General features: G+C 42.5%; 1 protein-coding gene across 1 annotated transcript in view; it reads right to left on the bottom strand.

Moving 5' to 3' along the window:
• LOC134528557 (prolow-density lipoprotein receptor-related protein 1) overlaps positions 1-14,226 on the bottom strand; it is a 348,548-nt gene extending 334,322 nt beyond the window's left edge. The window contains exon 1 of the mRNA XM_063362288.1: positions 13,968-14,226. Within this exon, the coding sequence (XP_063218358.1) occupies positions 13,968-14,061 (94 nt within the window). The 5' untranslated portion in view covers positions 14,062-14,226. The remainder of the gene's footprint in view (positions 1-13,967) is intronic.
• Positions 14,227-14,236: the final 10 nt, after the last annotated feature.

Below are 14,236 nucleotides of genomic sequence, written 5' to 3'. Positions count from 1 at the left end.
GTTTAATATTGTGAAAAATAAAATAATAATAATAATAATAAAAGCAATAGCGGGTATCTAAACAGAGCCGGCAGATTGCCAGCCCATGCGTTTGAACAGTGAGCAACGCCCCTGACTTGTCAAAATTTTTTAGACATTATTCCTGAAACATTTCAACTGAACTGACAAATTCGTCGAAACAATGGAACAGATTAGGCATTTACCAAACAAATTAAAAATATAATTGAGACGGAATTAAGGCTAATATCATATTTTAGACGAAGTTCCCATGTTTGATCGAGTTTCCATGTCAGAAAACTTGTTTAATATTCTTTGTTACATGGAGAAACAGCAGATTGCCTTGTAGAATATTTCATTAGTGTGTGTAAATGTTCTGGCTGGAGCAGTAAAAAATGGTTGACGAGCCGCAAGCCCGGTGTTTTGTTAAGGAGCTCTCACTCAAATAAGGGCTCTGCTAATCATTTGTTTTGTTTGTTTTGTTCGCAGTTACTTTCGACTTCTGTTAGGAGCCACGGCTCTGAAATCAAATGCACTTCGTTATAATATTCCGTATTTAATCTGATGTCATTAAAGGTATGTGTTTCTGGATGAATAAATGTCTAGCACACTGCACAGCTCTGTTTTCCATTTAACCCCTTGTGCCCCTCGCGTTAGACACGAGAGGTAACACCCATTTAACACGATGTTAATGAAGGGGACACCTGCTGCTAGCGCCGTTAGCTCTTAGGCCGCCGCTAGCTTCACTGAGCGGGCGAGACACGCCGAGGCAAAGTACTGGCGGTTGCCGGACCTGTCTGTATGGCCGTGTGCGAGAACAGGGCGTGGCAACAGTGAAGGGTAAGGGAGAGACTCCAGAGGACAATATAATCCCACAACCCACCTTCAATTTTATATTAAAACATTTAAATAAAATATCACCTCAAAAAGAAAACTTTTTTTCCGTTAAGAAAACCATTGCGCGAGAAAGTTTTCTACGAAAAAAAAAAAAAAAACATTTTTTGTTCGTGATTATCTGGTAATTGTTTACATAATTGCAAATCTTTGCTACAGCAATGTCCATAATATATATACACACGTGTATACATACATGTACACATATATATCAATAAAATGCTTGTCTCGGTGATTGGCACTTATTGACATGTCACTGACAGTTTGACAATTTAATAATGTTCGCAGGCTTTCGCGGCCATTGTCTGAAGTAGCTTGGCTTCTGGGTTGTAGCCGTGTCCTTGGCGAATAACTGCTCCCTGATGATGGCGACTGCAATGTCGACCGGAACGTCGATTCGACAATTTAATTTTTACTTGATGTAAGCTTTTGGACATACGCCATTGCTAAGCACTTTTTCTGTAGAAGAAAACTAAAAAATACCCAAAATACAAAAACGCAAATTAAGCAAAAAATTGCTGTTGTCAACAGGATATAAACACCACATAATATTCCATTCTTAGTCCATTTTTCTTTGTTTTTCTTTGTTTGTTGACCATATTCATGTTATCGAATATTATGTGGTGTTTATATCCTGTTGACAACCGCATTTTTTTTTGCTTAATTTGTGTTTTTTTGTCTTTTGGGTATTTTTTTTAGTTTTCTTCTACAGACATACATGTGCTTTAGCAATGGCGTATGTCCAAAAGCTTACGTCAAGACATGCACTCCCGTTGCACAAATCTTTCAAAGATAATATTTTTTTTATTTTTTTAATTTTTCATTGACTTTATTTTTTCTGATTCGGATGCTATAAAGTTGAACGCGGGATGACGGCAGCTGGAATGTTATCGCAGGCGCGCTAGAACGGCCTCCTTGTCCACGGAGGTCGCGGGCGCGGCTGGCACCGGAAGCCGCGTGTCACTTCTGAGAGTGGTCGAGGAAGCTCGGTGACGAGGGGGACGCACAACGCCGAACGTACAACAACGCCGAATGCCAAATTGACTACAACGCCGACAGCTAGAAAAAACTGCTGTGTACCACAACGCCGAAATACAGTAACACCGAAAAACGTCATTGTTAGAGACCGGAAAAATTCGCGAATTCATCTCGCGACAGGCTACAAATAGTTACACCTCAGTGCTGCCTCTGCTATTGGCTCACAACTCACCTGGATGACTCTGGGCCAGTGAGAAACACCCGACCAAAGCTTTATAAGAATCACAGGCTGCTACGTTGGGACGTCTCACAAGACAGCAGCCAATGAGTGGGTGGCATTTGACCGAGTGTACGTAGAACTATGGAGTTCATCCTGGAGGTCATTGAACCCGCGAATTTTTCCTGTCCCTAGTCATTGCAGGACTGCCACAAATGTTAGGTTAGGTAAGGTTAGCACACAAATTCATTCAGTTGTTTTTTCATTTTGCTCCTGTGCCCCTCAACCACCCCCCCCCCCCCAATCTCGTAGCAACATTTTTCGGCGTTGTAGTACACAGCAGTTTTCTAGCTGTCGGCGTTGCGGTCAATTTGTAGGGACCGGAAAAATTCGCGGTTGCAATGGCCTTCAGGACAGACTGCACATTCCCCTGTACACTCGGACAAATAACGCCTGTTCATTGGCTGCTGACTTGTAAGTCGTCTCAGCTGGTTTAGTCTGCGATTCGATCCTTCTTTGGTTGAGGGTTTTACAATTGGTTGAGATCCGTACAGATGAACAGTAAGCCAATAGCAAAATCATCTAAAAGGTATATATGTATTTGACTTCTAGCCTATCGCCGAATGAATCCGCGAATTTTTCCGGTCTCTATCAATTTGGCACTCGGCGTTATGGTATTCGGCGTTGTGGTATTTCGGCGATGTGGTAAAAACCCGTTCACGAGGCGCGGGACACGCGACTCTTGCGAGCGGGGCTGCGCAGTTCGGCGGAGCAGCGGCGAAGAGCAAACAGCAGCAGGCGGAACCCCGCGGAACCCAACAGTAGCGACTCGGCAACTCCCGGCCACACGTCAACTATTCCAAAAAAACATCAGTCATCGTCAGGGACGAACACGCACCCTCTGAAATAAATAAAAAAACAAAAACAAATATAATTCCCAACAATAAATCTAGATAATTAGAAAATAAATAGCGGGGGAAGTTGTTCTATCCCCCCTCAGGCCCCCTCCCTCTTTTCCACTCATTTAGGGTTCCGCCTACCTGGTCACACAGACGGTGCGCAGAGCTTCAGGAAAAACAACGCGATTTCAAAACTACTCAAGATATCCGAGTGGAGTATGTTTGCGAAAATCATTTAAGAGTTCGCTGAGGGCCGAAAAGTACTTTTGATTTTGGATCATTTTTTTAAACTGTATTTCTATAAGAGTTAAAATGGCTAAAACGCATGTTTTCGGAGTAATTTTTAGGCGTAAAACAACCGGTACAGATTATTAAAAGCACTTAAGGGACTTGCATTACACATTTATCTTCATTTATCGGCCATATAATGTTGCGGTCACCGCTCAAACTTCACAGTTATCCTGTGACGACGAGAAGACTGCGCGCCAGTCCAGAGGAGACACCGCGCTAGAAGCACCAGCGAGCGTCGCACTTATCATTCCGCCTCGCTGACACACATACACCCCTGACGAGGTGGGCCCCTTAAGCACCTTCCCAACTAGTACTGACGCTGCCTCTTCTCAGTGTCTCTCGAGGGTTCGGCAGGTGCCCAGAGCTCCGTCACAAGAAGTGGCGTGACTGGGACCCACAGTTGTTCTCGCAGCTTCGAGACCTTGCCGCCGGCGGGACGGGACCTGCGCGCTGCAGTGAAGTGAGGAGGGCGAGTTGACTCCTTGGCGGGCGATAGTGGGCGACGAGAGACGGGCCTCGTGCGAGGAGATCCGAGCATCGGTGAGACATGAACATCTGGTACGGTGTTGTGTGCGCGGCGGACGGAAGTTATTTTCTACCAACTTCAAACCTTTTTAAAACTTTGCTTTTTTTTTGCGTTTAACTTAACGTAGTGACGGGTAGTGATTATTTTTATACGTTGATAAGCCTGAATACGCTGTTGTTTTTAGGTCCTGAACGATAGTGTTGATAACACTAAAAATGATCCGGTTTGGAGATCAAGACTTTGGTATTATCAAAAATTTTATCATGAACCCAGTAATGGCTTCTTATATAAAGGATACGAAGAGTGGAGCTTATCTGGTGGTGTGAAAGAAATCACAAAGATAGTAACGGCATGGAAATGCAGTAAGCAACTCGGAAGTGTTTGGTTCGGCGTCTCCTGGCCTCCAGACCCGGTAGCCAGTGGGCAGTGGGCAGTGGTCGCAACATGGCTCTGATTGGACAGCTGTAGGACATGGCTAGCGGAATGTGCGCCCGCACGTGACCCGGGGCGCGGTCTTGGGCAAGCCTTCATTTCACAGACGAGAGAGCGACACCCGAAGTTCCCCGAAGTTCATGCTCTATCTCATCGTTTAAACCGGTGTGGCATTCAATTTTGCTGTCGATTAGGATAGATTAGCTACATTATAAATACTTTAAAACATTGTGGATGGTTAGTTACATTAGGTAAGTATAGCATAGCTACGTTAAAAATACTGTAAAATCACTTTATGGTTGCTTAGCAAATAACTTTTTAATATGTAGCTATCCAGCGCTAGGAAACCGTTTACATGATTTCACAGTATCTTTAATGTAGCTATCCTAACCAAATCAACCGTCCACAATGTTTTAAAGTATTTATAATGTAGCTAACCTAACCTAATTGACCATTAGTTATCATGAGTTGTCCAAAATAAACATTCACGGACACACGGCAAACGAAAAATATGACGGCGTACAAATAAATACCGTTGCCTTGTTTATGGTCTACCCTTTTATCAACACCGTCATATTTATTTAGAATGAACAAAAAAAAAAAAACCGAAATGCACGATCGGGAGTTTGGCTCTCTCGTGTGTGAAAAGAAGGCTTCCCGCGGTCTTGAGTTTTGACCGGCGTCGGCCGCGCGCTGGAGGGGGGAGGTCGACGAAACAACCCCTCCTCCATGTCCACTCCGGCTCGACGGCCGACAGCCCGCGCTAATGATGATTACCCCGGCAGGAAGCCGGTGGCAGCGGGGGTGGAGCGGGAGGGAGGCTGAAGGAGTTTGTTCATCTCCGCGCAGGTACTCCTCCGCAGTTCCGCTGACCCGCGACCTCCACTTCCGGTTCCTTCCCCGGGCCACGAGCCGTCCGCGCGCCCTCTCACGGCAACACTGTGCTGTACATCGTGTCCAGTCTGACTCCGAGTCAGATACTCACTTCAGCTGCTACGCTGTCATCTCTTTTTCTTGGCATTACTGTTAACTAATGGGTAGGGCCATGCATATTTCGCGAAAAGAAACCAAGGCTAGCTGAACGTTAAAACACTGTAGCATTGTCCGTATACCGTGATTGGATGAGTTACATGTCGATTGTTACAGCACCAATCAAAGTAATACAGTGCGGAAGTAAACGCGTCCTGAATGGCTCGGTAAAATAAGGCATCGACTTCTCTTGCAGACGGCCGCCAATCACAAGGAAGAAACTGTTGGCGCGGTTATACCTTGTTGCAGTCTAATAAGTGTCCAGATCTTTTCGCGACAAGTGACTGCCCCTACTAATGGGTAGTGCCAGGAAAACTTCGCGGGTTCAATGACCTCCAGGATGAACTCCATAGTTCTACGTACACTCGGTCAAATGCAACCCACTCATTGGCTGCTGTCTTGTGAGACGTCCCAACGTAGCAGCCTGTGATTCGATATAGCTGTGGTTGCGTGTTTCTCATTGTCCCAGAGTCATCCAGGAGAGTTGTGACCCAATAGCAGAGGCAGCACTGAGGTATAACTATTTGTATTTTAGCCTATCGCGAGATGAATTCGCGAATTTTTCCGGTCTCTTCTAATGAGGTTGTACTGTCGATTACATTTACTTTTTTTTTGACGTGATAACGTCTTATAAATTTATGAACGCCGGCTGCACGCACGAAAAAGCAAGACTCATTGTCACGTTCCGCCTGAGCCCAAGCGTGCAAGAACCGGACAACCACCTAGCGAGAAAATCTTCTATAATATCAAACATATTAAGGCGGGCTTTTTAAAAGCAGCAATTAAAAAAATTTGATATGACGTTATCACGTAAAATTATCGTCCGTAAACTGACTTTACAGACAACCCCTCCCCCCCCTTTTTTTTTGCATTTCAAAGCTCTAAAATGCCACGCAAAAAAAATAGTAATTAAGAGCACTTCCATGACTTTTTATTAGGGACCGGAAAAATTCGCGGTTTCAATAGCCTCAGGATAGACTGCACATTCCCCTGTACACTTGGGCAAATAACGCCAGATCATTGGCTGCTGACTTGTGAGTCGTCTCAGCTGGTTTGTCTGTGATTCGATCCTTCTTTGGTTGAGGGTTTATAATTGGTTGAGATTCGTACAGATGATAAGCCAATAGCAAAATCATCTAAAATGTATATGTATTTGACTTCTAGCCTATCGCCGAATGAATCCGCGAATTTTTCCGGTCTCTACTTTTTACATTTAGTTAACATTTATTAAATGCATAATTTGAAGAAATCTGAGACGAAACAAAATATGCAAGACCGCCATAGTGATAACTTTGCAGGGAAAAAACCCTCGAATAATGAAAAGTAAACTATCAATATGACGCGTAAGAAACGTTTATGTAACTCTTTTGCATTTTTTTTCGTTCGCAAATTTTACTAACAGGTATTTACTGGACTTTATTAGCGAGCTGTCAAATGTCACGTGATTGGTAATCCACAGACAAGTGCGTCACTTTTTGCCGCTATTTTTACGGCACATCTGGGCAAACATTTGCTGTCGCAATAAATTTACAGAAACATAAATGGCGAGAAAAAGAAATAATCTCTATTTATTGGCTGCACCCAAAAGATAATGTTTATTTATTCAAATATCTCGCTCCTGCTCTCTTAGATAAAGAGGAGCATGCCACTAAAATTATTGCTCAAACTATTTTTTTTTTTCAAAACAATCGTCAGAAGAGGGTTTCAATGTGTTTCAATGTTTCCAAGGCGAAGTTTGGGTGGTGAGGAGGGGGAATAAATAATTAATAATGAAATCTGAAATTAGCACTATACGTCTGCACTCTGCTGCAACCCAGCCCTACACGAAGCGCATTTCTTTGGTAGTTTTAATGTCTATTTTCTGCTAGCATCCTGCCACCATGTAGGTAACACTTAGGCACCCTTACCATAGGTTCAACAGTTTTCATACCCTAAGTCTTACCTAAAATAATAGAACTAGAACGTGTTATATTTTTCTTCTTTACACTAGAGTAGAAGTCGTCAAGATAGCGGACATGCGTGAACATTGGGGAGACGTACATAAACGTGCATGTGAGTACCCGTGTAGCAAATAAAACTTTTTCACAGTGATACTATTCTGGAATACATTTTAACTTAAATTGTCATCGCAATAAATCATAGGAACTTAATTTTTTTTAAACAAATTTAAAGTTTTATTCCGAGCTTGATAAAATGTTGCACTCTCGACCTTCAACACAAGTGGAATGTCACTGTCTACATAAGATTCCTAAACACCCCCCCCCCCCCCCACACACACACACGCCCCTGACGAGGCGGGCCCCTTGCAGAGCCTGGAAGGGTTGCGCGATGGGAGCGCAGCTGGGCCTGCACGTGTCCTCCGAGACGACGGACGCCGCTGGGGTGTGGAGGGGGGAAGGGGGGGGGGTGGTTCAGGCCTACACCCGGCTACCCGCTGGCGCGACACGGGATCCTACTACACGCCCGGATGTGCTCGTGGCCTACCAGACCTCTTCACAATCACTGCTGGCGACTGCCGCGCCGTCACAGCCGACCAGGTGCCTTCTCCCGGTCCAGGCATCGCTCGGCTAGTGACACTTCAACAAGCCCTGCGTTCCAGATCCATTCACCGACGCTGTTGGCCCAAATGACTAGGGACCGAAAAAAATTCGCGGGTTCAATGACCTGTAGGATGAACTCCATAGTTCTACGTACACTCGGTCAAATGGCACCCACTCATTGGCTGCTGTCTTGTGAGACGTCCCAACGTAGCGGCCTGTGATTCGTATAAAGCTTTGGTCGGGTGTTTCTCATTGGCCCAGAGTCATCCAGGTGAGTTATGAGCCAATAGCAGAGGCAGCACTGAGGTATAACAATTTGTATTTTAGCATATCGCGAAATAAATTCACGAATTTTTCCGGTCTCTACAAATAACCCTCACAAGTCCATTACACTGTCAGTATTACAGCCAAAACTATTTCGCGGAATTCATTGGGTAGCAAAGTAGAGTCGGAGCACACACACAATCTCCCTCACGTCGATGATTGCTGGAGATATGGAAATTTCGCGCATTCATTTAGTCGCAAGTTAGAATGCAAACCTTCATTCACACTCTCGCACTGTGTTCGTGATTGGACCGCAGTTATTTGGACACGCCCCTCTTAAGACGGTGAGCCAACGATGCCCAGCTAGAAGAGAAGTGAGTGAATCAGGTAGTAACAATTAACGATAAAAATATACTCTCTACGAAATCAAGCAATGGCAAAGCAAACATGGGTTGGGCACATATATGACTTTGAACTCTATCCTGAGGCCATATGAATCCGCAAAATTTCCGGGTCTCTAATGTAGTTTACATCAACGGGAGCTTTTAACTATTTCTGCCAAACATGGCTGTGCGAGTGACCTTTCTATTCATTATCGTTATAGTTGATAGTTAATGATGTATAGGGACTTAACAAATTTGCTGTTTCGATGACCTTCAGGATAGACTACACACTGTACACTCGGGCAAATAACGCCAGTTCATTGGCTGCTGACTTGCGAGTCGTCTTAAACTGGTTTGACTGTGATTCAATACTTCTTTGGTTGAGGGTTCATCATTGTAAGCGTGATTGGATTCGCTCTGCTTTGTACCTGGCGATGATATCAATAATATAGCAGTTACTGTAGTTTGTTACTCATAGTATTCTTCATATGTAGCTATTTTGTTTATTAGAATCACGAATATTGCTCGGAATTTTTTTCGCTCCTCGATTGTTTCATTCATAATCAAACCCACTCAGCGTGCTCATTGGCCAATACTAGGCTTTCTTCTGGCCTGCGTTGCACATGACCGGGCCAACCGTTGTTCTTGTTTGCTATTGGCCCAGAGCCATCTAGGTCGCGTCAAGGAAATATCGGTCCAATCAATAAAGTACAGCTGATGCGTGCGAGTTTGAAGTCTACTTTGTAACCGAAATAAAGCCTCGAGATCATCGTGTCCATATGTACTACTAAGAATAATATAGTTATGTAATAAATTGTTGCTAAGAACACTCGTCCTACCTGAACTATCACTCTGAAACGTCAACATTAATTAAGCACAAAAGGCTTGTTTAAAATTGTGTAAGAGTTAAAAATGTTTTGGGTCTTTGGTGATGGTAATTTAATGATAGTATAGTTTCCACAACTGAAGGTCTGTTCGTCAGCCCGCGTGTGCGACTTTTATTGTGACAAAATAGAAAACAAACTCAGACCGTCACAAAGTAGGTTGATGCTACGTAGGTACTTTTCAAACTTTAGTCGACGTGAATTAATTATATTTGTGATCGTATCCCGTGAATTTCTTCGCCGCGAGCTTTCTTGCCGAACAAATTACAAGCCCTCCCCCCCCCCCCCAACGTGGTGCGACGCGGGCTTTGTGTGCGACTGCTGCGGCGAAGAGTTTCGTAGAGGGACATCGGGGGTTGAAGGGTCGTGTCTCCCCGCTCCCCCGTCCCACCCCAGGCATCGCTCCGTGCGTGTGGGCGTGGATGATCCAGTACCATCCCCGCCGACGAGGCTAGTGCAGCAGCGAACCGCGTCTCCACGCCGTCAATACCGACGTTTCTTCGACAAAACCTTTCTTAAACTCTGTTTTTTTTACCGACTAATAAAGCGAAAAGGGACTGAAATTATTACTAGTTAAATAATTTTTAGGATGGACTGCACAATTCCTCTGTATACCTACACGGGTCGGGCAAATAACACAGTTCATTGGCTGTTGACTTGTGAGTAGGGACCGGAAAAAATCCCGATTTCGATGACTTCTAGGATAGACTCCCCTACACACTCAGGCAAATACCACCTGCTCATTGGCTACTAACTCCTGAGACCTGTCAAAAAGAATGTTAGTGATTTGATACTTGTTTTGTTAAGGGTTCTTCATTGGCTGAGAGTCCTACCAGATAAATATGTAGCCCAATCACTGAAGCAGCATGAAGGTAAGCGTGTTTTGATCCTAGCCTATCGCGAAATGAATCCGCGAATTTTTCCGGTCTCTATTCATTGGCTGCTGACTTGTGAGACGTCTTGATTCGTAATTGGAGGCTGCGGGCTGCATTCCGCTCCTGGCGCTACCGGCCGGGTCGCGGGGCTAACAGATGCCTTGCTGTGGTTTCCGACACTGGGGTCCGCCATGGCTGAATGGGGTTGCTTCACTAAGCAATAATTCTGAGCTGATTGGATAGCCTGTGATTCTATACTTCTCTGGATAAGAATTTCTCATTGGTAGAGACCGGAAAAATTCGCGAATTCATTTCGCGATAGGCTAAAATACAAATAGTTATACCTCAGTGCTGCCTCTGCTATTGGCTCACAACTCACCTGGATGACTCTGAGCCAATGATAAACGCTCGACCAAAGCTTTATCGAATCACAGGCTGCTACGTTGGGACGTCTCACAAGACAGCAGCCAATGAGTGGGTGACATTTGACCGAGTGTACGTAGAACTATGGAGTTCATCCTGGAGGTCATTGAACCCGCGAAATTTTCCGGTCCCTACTTCTGGCTCTACTAACGCGTCCACCTGCTTGGCCCAGCGCGAAGCAAACAGCAGTCTGTCGGAACGAGGTTGGATATTTTTAACGTCTCCCTGGGCTAGCTGCGTGCTCCAAACTGTCAATGAGTGCAACTGCAGGCCGCCTGTCCCGTCATGTTCCAGCGGCATCGTCAGTCCACGGGACTCGAACCAACAACCTGGCGATCAGATGTGGAAGCTGTTGCAGCAGCTGCAGCCGCTATACCGGCAACTCCTCCCGCAGTGTAGGGGACAATTGCGCTGTCCTTATTTCGGTGTACACTGTTGCCATATATATGCCATAGAGCACAAAAGTTTAAATACAACTTGTAATATTTTGACCAACAACGTATCTAAAAAAAAATTGTATGCTGTAAAGAAAATTTTTAATTAAGTATTTCGGAAATAATGCATCTTCATGTTGTATTTCGTCAAAACTATTTTTAATAAATATCTATATCTATATATAAACACAAATATAAAATTGTATTTGTCATTTATTTATTTCCTTCTATGGAGCCAAATGAAATTTGCCATTTTGGTTTCAAAAGCCTTTATCAGCCCCCATTTTTTTTTTTAAATTTAATATTAACATTTTGGATTTGTTCGAGCATAGAACATGATTTAATGAAAAACCTGAAATTCGGAGACTGGCTGTTTCTCGTGTGTAATAATCGGTGTTTAGTACTGAACTAGTAATAGTACTTTCGATATACATTACAGTCTTCAAAGAACGAAAAAAAAAATTTTCAATTTTTATTTAGATTATTTTAAGGCACGAAATATATATATATATATATATATATATATATATATATATATATAAGTGTAAATACGCCATGTAATTAATTAGTGGGACGCAGCCAGTCCATGTTTACGAGGAGTATCTGTCGCTCTGGCAACAGAGCGCGCCACTTGCAAACTAGGGAAGGGCGAGGCTGAAAAGTACGCTGACATCGCGCGCGAGTCGTTTTTTTTTTTTTTTTTTTTGCTGACGTAGCGTGGTCGTCTCGACGCTTCGTCAGGCGTCGCGGCGGCGCGCGAAGCTTCCAGGCGGCCTTCGCTGGACCCTGGAGGCTGCCCCGGGTCCCGCAGATCACCCCACTGCGTCGTCCGGCGGACACACACGCGCTCCAGAACAAAGTCTCCGCTATTTACAGAGACCGGGAAATATCCGCGGATTAATCTCGTGGTGTGCTAGAATTCCAAATACATGCATCCTTAAGATGCTTTTTGCTATTGGCCCACTGATCATCTGCAGAACTCTGGGCCCATGAGAAACCCTCGATCAAAGAAGTATCGAATCACAGGCAAAACAGTTGAGACAAATCACAAATACGCAGCCAATAAGCTGGCGTTATTTACCTGAGTATACAGAGGGCTATGTAGTCTGTCCTGAAGGTCATCGAAACAGAATTTTTCCTGTCCCTAAAAATTTACGCCGCAGCCCGAATGACTGTCCTACAAACACTCAGCCCGCATGGGCCATTTGTGAAACTTCTTTTGTGATTCTTAAAAAAAAAAAAAAAAAAAAAAACATTCATTCCAAACAAAATATTTTTACTGTACCAAGCCTAAAAACACGTATCAAAAATTATGTGGTCAACTCTTGCAGTCAGTGACTGGAACATTCCGTGGGTTCACCATCTCTAGGATAGAATCCACAGCCCTAAGCTTAAATGGAGACAACATTCATTGGCCGCTGACTGGTCCTTGTATTAATCAAACTGTATTTTTTTTTGCGTATTACAAGGAAATCCTCGGAGACTTACGTTGCCAAAGTATTTTATTGTAATGCTACAAGTACAACAATGTACATTTTTTAAACACTTTTCTATAGTACGTACGAGATGTTTGCTGTAAAACTCAATGTTCATTATAATTTGAGAGAAAACAATACTTGCTTTTCAGATAAATAGTAAAATGTATCCTACACGCATTTACGTACAATTTATGTTGTTCTATTTGTAGAATTACATTAATATATTTTGACAACTAGTTTGAATAGATTTCATTGTAACATTACAAAAAAAAAAAATGGTGTAACATACAACTTCCTGTAAAATAATTTTAATTCTTTGATAATGATTCCTTTACACTAAACAGACACCGGTACCAGCCAACTAGTGGCTCAAGAGTTAGCATAGCTGACTTCTAACCCTGGGGTTATTAGTTCGAATCCCATATAGCATAGATGTTTTTAGAATTAAAGAGTTTATATGTCGTTCCCCAAATAAGTCTGCTGACACAAAAAAAACCGCAAATGATTTACTAACGATACTTGCAAATAATAGAATAACTTTTGATAAATTTGTTTATTTAAACGAAGTACTTTAACATCAGTCCTCTGTGCTTTCGATTTCGTTTTCTGGTGGGGACAAAGAATCATTCGCCGCACGTCAAAATAAATATTATGGGTAAAGTATTGCTGAAATACTAAACCACGATAACCCCGGCAGTATTTCACTTCAAGAAGAAATACAAAAATACATACTAACTGCACCTATCTCCTAAAAAATAATAACTTATTTTATAATCGATTATTTACATACTGGTCTGGATCGTGCCGCATAACATAGACTGTGGCTTTTATTCAGTCATTCAACATATCGTACTAATAACGTTTAATTCTATTGCTATTTGCTTAAGTTGTAAATAAAGTACATAGTAAAATGTGTATACTAAAAGTACCAAGATGTAAAAAAAAATTGGGGTGGGGGTTGTAGTTTGGTATGTTCTTCGAATACTACATTGCTCTTACGCCTAAAAGCATTATCTGCACAAAGTTAAGTTTATGTTTTCGTATTACACAATATATTTGCAAGTTATTGGCTTACAATTCATTAGTTCTAGCTTGACTAAGTGCTAAAGTGTCTTACGACTTCGTTTACAATCATCCCAACCACTATTCTTATTAAACAATTTAATGACACAAAAACAAGTGTTATAATACAGCAAATAAATTATGTTATATTAACTTTATTAACTAAAATAAAATCACAACGAATACTGTTTCCTTTCTTTAGTTAAAATAAATATCTCTTTCCTGTCATTCAAAAAAGTTTAAGTAATAAGTTCGTTGAACCAAAAACACGTGAGGCCTAACTCACATGGCTCTCATATGAGTAAGATAATAAAATATATATTTTTTTAAACACATTATCATTAAAAATTATTTAACTCACCTTGCTTTGAATTACCACCTTCAGTTTCTTGTCCCGATATAAAAGCGAAACACAAAGCCGACACGGAACATGAAAAAATTAAAATTGGTCGCATTGTGACCACTCAAAAATTCCGTTCCTCGGAATTTTTTTTTTGACAAAATTAAGTGTCTTAGCGAAAATGAAAAGTCATTGTATGGTTTGAACAAGTGGTTTGCAGACGAGACTGCGACTACAATGAAATCAACAAACACTCTCCCGCAATTGAAATTTGACTGGATCAAAATTGT

Source organism: Bacillus rossius, chromosome 1 (assembly GCF_032445375.1).
Source record: "Bacillus rossius redtenbacheri isolate Brsri chromosome 1, Brsri_v3, whole genome shotgun sequence".
NCBI classification, from domain to species: domain Eukaryota; kingdom Metazoa; phylum Arthropoda; class Insecta; order Phasmatodea; family Bacillidae; genus Bacillus; species Bacillus rossius.
The sequence above is the reverse complement of the archived record's forward strand: the minus strand, read 5'-3'. Positions and strand labels throughout refer to the sequence as shown.